This window comes from Echinops telfairi, unplaced genomic scaffold (genome assembly GCF_000313985.2).
Source record: "Echinops telfairi isolate 266 unplaced genomic scaffold, ASM31398v2 ScPeMD7_7410;HRSCAF=8448, whole genome shotgun sequence".
Lineage (NCBI taxonomy): Eukaryota > Metazoa > Chordata > Mammalia > Afrosoricida > Tenrecidae > Echinops > Echinops telfairi.
This window is the reverse complement of record NW_022111310.1, coordinates 27,015,831-27,022,083: the sequence shown is the minus strand read 5'-3', so window position 1 is coordinate 27,022,083 and position 6,253 is coordinate 27,015,831. Positions and strand designations below refer to the sequence as shown.

The 6,253-nt window shown below is 55.4% G+C and overlaps 1 protein-coding gene across 2 annotated transcripts in view; it reads left to right on the top strand.

The window, feature by feature from the left end:
- Positions 1-2,949, top strand: part of LHX6 (LIM homeobox 6) — a 20,674-nt gene extending 17,725 nt beyond the window's left edge. Inside the window, exons 10-11 of one of the 2 annotated variants that reach the window (XM_045296673.1) lie at positions 1,423-1,475; positions 1,605-2,949. In XM_045296673.1, the coding sequence (XP_045152608.1) occupies positions 1,423-1,475; positions 1,605-1,857 (306 nt within the window). In that variant the 3' untranslated portion in view covers positions 1,858-2,949. The remainder of the gene's footprint in view (positions 1-1,422; positions 1,476-1,604) is intronic. The other variant, XM_045296674.1, reaches the window with a different exon arrangement.
- The last annotated feature ends 3,304 nt before the right edge of the window (positions 2,950-6,253 follow it).

Here is a 6,253-nt window from a genome sequence, read left to right as displayed (position 1 = left end):
GGGCTGCAGAGGCGAGCTGCTGCTGGGTTCCCTGCCCTCAAGGAACTTGTGGTTGAGAGCAGGAGACAGACAGCTACACCCCCAGGATAGATGGGTGAGGGAATGAAGGTGGCTTTCAAAGACCCAGAAGAGGTCATCGTAAGCTCTAGGGGAGAAGCAGGGGGCGAGACAGAAGGGTGTGTTACTCAGAGAGGACAGTAGATGCCAGGGCACATGCAGGAGCCTGGGGCTGGGTTAGTATGGCCAGGGCAACATAGTGGGGCTGGAGGAATAGGCAGGGCCACGTGATGGAGGGCCTGGCCCATTGAGCCCAAGGACTTGGGCATTATCTGAGGGTAGTGGGGAGTCTTGGGATTGTACTGGGCTGGGATCAGAACTTGGAGAGAAGGCCATGCCTCCTGGCTCCTCGGCTCAGCTTGTGGTTATACCTGGCTCAGCCTAAATAAAGTATGAGCCCATCCTGGGGTCTGGCAGCTTTGGTTGTAGAGAGTTTCTGGCCCTTGGGTTTGGCTACTGAACCAGAGTTTTCACTTGCTGGACTGTGTTCCCAAATTTTCATCCCCCCTCCTTTATGACCTTATGCAGTCTCACTGTCAGGCCTCCTGGCCATCTCCTGGGGACCTTTTCTGTCCACATCTTGCCCAAACCCATGGGGCCTGGTGGACATGTAGGGTGTGAGGCTGGATTTTGCCAGCACAGGACTATAGGAGCTTTCCCTCAAGTTCTTCCCGACAAGCTTGGCTGTGAGAATGCTCAGTGTCCCTCTGGGGAAGCTCCAAATCTACTCAGAAGATGTGTTCTCTCTGGCCCAGCCAGAGAGCAGTGCTCTGAGGGTTTGTGGTAGCACCTTCTGCCTCCAGGTACCCGTGGCCCTACATGCTTTTGAGTTTCTGGAACCACCTTTTTCCTGCTTATCCCACCACTTCAAAACCTGGATGGTTCTTAAAAATCAGGGCCGGGCTGTCACTGGTCACATGGAGAGAGAGACTGAGGCCCACTCTTAATAGGAAACCCAAGCCGAGAGCCCAGGACCAAAGGGGAACATTGCCCGGGGTGTGTGAAGCAGTGCAGTGTGAGCTCTTGAGTCAGGGTGACTCTGAATCCCACTTCTGCCACCGAGAGGCCTGGGAGAGGAGAGGCAGTGTGGTGTCGGAAAGAGCATTTACTCTGGAGCCAGGCCTGGGCCCCTTCTTCCTTGCAGGGCCATCAGGGGCTCACTCCCTAACACCTCTCTGAGCCTTAGGCCTTCCTGTAAGATGGGGATGCTGTGGCCCACCCTCCCGGGGGTGGCTGGGCTGAGACCGCAGTGGAACCATGCATGTGAGGCATTGGCCTGGGAGACGTCTGCTGCTATTGTGATTGTATCTCCTGGAATCCTCCCTATGATTCTGAGAGAGAGATTTTGTCATCCCCATTTTGCAGATGAGGAAACAGGCTCAGAGAGGTGAAGTGAGTTGCCCAAGGTCCCACAGCAAGTAAGTGACAGAGCCAGGATTTAAACCCAGATCGGGGCCTTCTCCATGCCTTTGAGGAGCTCTGGGGGGCTGCCAGTGGTGGTGGTGGTGGGGGCATGCTCAACTACCTCCTGTGCCCTCCTCTTGCAGGTCATCCTCTTTCAGTACTGACGCTGCCGGCACTTCCGCATCTGTCCATGGGCACCACCCAACTGCCCCTCAGCCGCTGAAATCCAGAATTCAGGCTGGGGCCAGGGATCCATTGGCCCCTGCACCCACTCCCATCCTCCAGCCTGCCCGCCACCAGTCCGGCTGCTGGGCCTGGCCTTCCCCTCTCCTGCTGAGAACCAGAACCTGCCAGGAGCACCACAGGGTCCTCCCCTCAGAAGGCAGAGCTCCCTGACGTTTGAAAACAACAGCCTGTTTTCCCCGCTGAAACGGGGAGTCATCTTTGACTTAGAACTGATCACAATAGCGAAAGGCAGAATGGAACTGCGTGACGCAACAGGTTTTCTCCCCGCCCCCACCTCCCATATTGGCCTTTATTTACTACTTCCTTGGAACCATCTCTGGATTCTGAATAGCCAACAACCCCCAATGTCATCCACTCTGTTGCTTTTGTCTGGAAAAGTCTACAATGTTTGTGGGATGTCCCCAAAGGAAAGCTATGTTCTAATTTTATCATTTCCATCTGTCTGGTTATGTCAACTTAATTCAGAGAGAGAAGAGAGACTGACCAACCCTGAGAGGCCCGGTAGGGTAGAGATGGAGGCCTGCCCACACCAGAGGCAGAGGGCTAGGTTGGGGCGGGTAGCCACTGACCCCCACTGGTTTGGAGGTGGAGGAGAGGCACTTGGCACATGGGGCCAGCAAAGGAGCTAGCTGTTCTAAGGAGAGGAAAGAGAAAACTTGGCATGGAATGGGCAGCCCCTAACCCTACTAAGCTGGCCAGCATGGAAACGGGGAACACAGCAGAGATGGGGTTTGGTCTGCGGACACATCTTGGAATGTTTGGGCAGGTTAGAGTTGGGGGCCTCTGTTAGCCACTTGTTGACCCTTGATGGGACTGGGGGCTGGACTGAGTCTTCTCTGAGGGGACAGTGATGACAATTGGGGAACGGAGCCCACTGGTAGGGCGGTCAGCATGCTAATTCTGGGCCCACACTGAGTGTAGAAGGGGTGCCTACTGCCTAGGTGGGCGTTCCCACTGCCCGGAGCCTTCCCTGCCCACTTCCGAGAACCGAGGCCAGAGACAGCTGTGCTCACACCCACCCAGCCCTCTTTCCACCTCACACAAAAGGGCGTGGGCTACACGCGACTGTGGTGTGTGTGTGTGTGTTCAGGGGCTATCCACTTGTCCCGGGGGTTTCCTTTCATTCCAACACCCATTGGAGTCGATGCATTTCCCCCTAGCACAGCGGTTCCCAACTTGTGGGTCGTGATCCCTTTAGGGGGTTGGGGGGCTGAACTACCCTTTCACAGCCGTCGCCCGATTCATAACAGTGCAAAATGACAGTGATGAAGTGGCAACGAAAATAATTTCATGATTGGAGGAACTGTATTCAAGGTTTTCAGCATTAGGAAGGTTGAGAACCACTGCACTAGAGGCTGCGGTGAAGCAGGTTTTAGTCCAAGCCTTCCTTTACGCTGTTGTTAACCTGGTATGCAGCTTCTGGAAGGGGACTCTAGGGCAAGTCCGTGGTTCCTATGCAGCGGCTGACCTCATTTTCACCCAAGCCAGACATCCATCGCTCACCCACGGCAGCCCCGTCTAGTTTACCGAGTAGGGATCAAAAGGTAGAATCCGAATGCTCGAAGTTGGCACTTTGAAGGAAAACCTAGCCACCACTTTTGTGCTGGAACCCGGAGAAGGGCTAGAAAGAACCCTGCTTCCTGCCCCTTCCCAAGACAGCTACCACTGACCCCGGGCAAAGAGGAGCACCGTGCCGTTGTGCTCGAGCACGCCTCCCTCGCGTGGCTCGTGCCTGACCCTGGGCAGGCGCTGATGTCCACAGGCCTGATCCCTGGCCCTGGGAAACTTTTCACTCATCTTCCCTTTGCTGTTCGCTCCTGGTGGTCAGTCCCTGATTGGAATCATGTGGTAAGTGGCCAGCAGAGCCCTGCCAGTACCCACTCTGCCTCGTGTGGCTCACGTGGCTGTAGCATGTTGCAGTTCAAACATGTGTCTGCTACCCTATTAGAGCAGCCTGGGAGCAGACAGATGTCAAGATTATTTATTTAAATGCAAAACAAAAGGGGAAAACACACACATGGAAAAAAATGTAAGCACTTTTTGGGTAAAACCCATGTCTGTTTTGTTACATACCTTTCCTGTCGTGCTTTGTAAATGTCTTATTTGTGTAATAAATAAAGTTAATGCAAGTAGAAGTGCTGGCACTGAGATCCAGAACGTGACGGGATTCCACTTCTTTCCGGCTCTCTGCTTTCAGGCAGGGCAGCACCCTCTTCCTGGAAACTTGGTCCCATTTTCCAGTTTGTCCACTGTGGCTCTGAAGGAATGGTGGCGGTTTCTCCTCTGAGTCCTTGGCCACCACGGCTCGTTGGCCATGTTGTGTAGGCATCAGGCTGCGGCCCTGGGACCCTCCCTCCTGAAGACAAGCTGGGCCCGTGGTGGCTCTGCCCCAGAGGAGCGCCTTAATCTGGTAGGCGTCAAAGACAGACATCCTTCCAACGTGCTATGGGGGCCAGGGGGGGGGGCATTTGAGCTGGGCCCTATCATGGACCATTGTACAGGAGAGAAGGGAGTTGATAGAGGAAGGCGTGGGGGCAGGGAGGAGACAGAGGAGCCTGTTTGGAAGATGGAGAATGGTGTATGATGTGGATGGGAGGGAATGGCAGATGGGAGACAGGGCCGGCCCCAGGGAGGGCCTCACACTTGGCCTGTCAGGATCCAGAGCCACTGCACAATCTGGGGAGCAAAGGCATCGGTTCTGGTGGCCTCCCCACTTCCCCCACTTTTATCAGCAGGTCATTGGTTCAAGTCAGAGCTCCCGGTCAGCTGGCGCTCAGAGCAGCTGAGAACTGAACCGACAGGCACCCCCTGCCATCCAGGGGCACCACACCATCACCCCCGCAGGCCCCTCCTTTCCTTTTGTCTTTATGCCCCCTTCCCAATCCAGTTTCATCCTGGGCAGCATCACCTCTGCAGATCTACTTTTCAAATGCTGACTTAGAGAGATGCACATTATTTGGGGGGCGGGGAGGGGAGGGGGAAGGGGCGGGAAGGCCTAGTATAGTCTTGTTTCTGTATGTGTTTCTTTACATGAATGTGCCTTCTGTTTCCAAAACTGTGAGGACATCACGGATGGAGCCCAAGTATTGCTCTGTGCATGTGACGAGGTGGCTTGTTTCAGGTCCGCTTCCCACCCCCTGGAGCCCTCCCCTGGCTGGCTTACATCCCTGTCTACTCTGGGCAGTTCCGGCAACCTCTGAGGATGCTTGTGCCCCTGCCTGGCACATGCCATCCCTTCCTGTCCTGGCTCTCAGCTGACAAGGGTTACATCTGGGGATGATATGGAGCATCCCCTATTTGCCCAGCCAGCAAATTGCTCTTTGACAGCAAGCACAGATGGAGCACCTGTTACTTACCAGCTGTTTGACCTACATGATCTCATTCCATCCGCACAACAGCCTATGAAACAATAGCAGTGCTACTGTCGTAAGCATCCTTCTACCCATTGTATCGATGAGGAAGCTGAGAAGACTTAGAGATGTGCAGTGACTCGCCCAAGGTTACATGATACTGGTGGCCGAGCTGGGATTTGAAACTAGCGGTGTCTGAGGCCATAGCCATTCTCTCTTTCTCTGGCAACCCACTGAGTCTGCGTCAGGGCAGGAGGCTCAATTAGGGGAGCTGGCAAGAGGAAGAGGCAACCCTGGGGAATTCTTAGGCTGGAATAAGGGACCAGCTGGGAGTTCAGGCACAGTCCTTAGGTCCCACTGCCTTGTGAGACCCAAAGTGGTAGGCGGGCCAGGCCACGTGTTGTAGTGACAGCCAGCCAGCCAGCTGTGTCCTCACAGGGACTTGGGCTCAAGTGCAGGGTGGCCTTGGGGAGATGAGTCACTCAGCCGGTCTCTCTGGACCTCTGAATCCTCATCTGTGAAAAGTGATGCAAAACCCTTCCTTCCTTGCCGGCCAGACCATGCACACACTCCTTCTGCACCCGCCACTCAGGAGATGGATACGGAAGGTGATGGGGGAAAGGAGCTCTGGTGGAAGTGTGGGTTGGGCTGGGCTGCTAACCACCAGGTCAGCAGTTCAAACCTACCCATTGCTCTAAGGCAGAAAGATGAGGCTGTGTGGGCCCATCGAGAAGTACTGTGCTGGAAACCCTCTGAGGCCGTTATGAGTTAGAGTTGGATTCAAGGGCAAGGGGCCTGACTGATGAGCCCTGCGGCCCAGTGAAGGTACAGCTCTGACCTGCTGAAGACATGCAGCAGCTGCTCCCAGGGAGAAAAGGAGAGCAGGCTGCCTCCATCAAGCGTTACAGCCCTGGGTGGAAACCCTGTGGAGCAGGGCCAGTCTGTCCCACCAGGTTGCTCTGCATCCACATCAACCAGACAGCACTGGGATGGGTCTTGCTGGGCTACCGGTGGTGGCTCCCAGCCTTTCATGAGCAGGAGAACGCCTTCCGGTGGGTTCTGATGGAGGTTCAGTGAGGACCCATCCGCCTTTCCCCAAACAGAGGCCACCTGGGCCTCCGGATTGCAGACCGCCTTTATTCTGGAGGCCAAGGGCACTAGGAATGATGCCTGCGCCCTGGGGCCAGCCAGCGCCC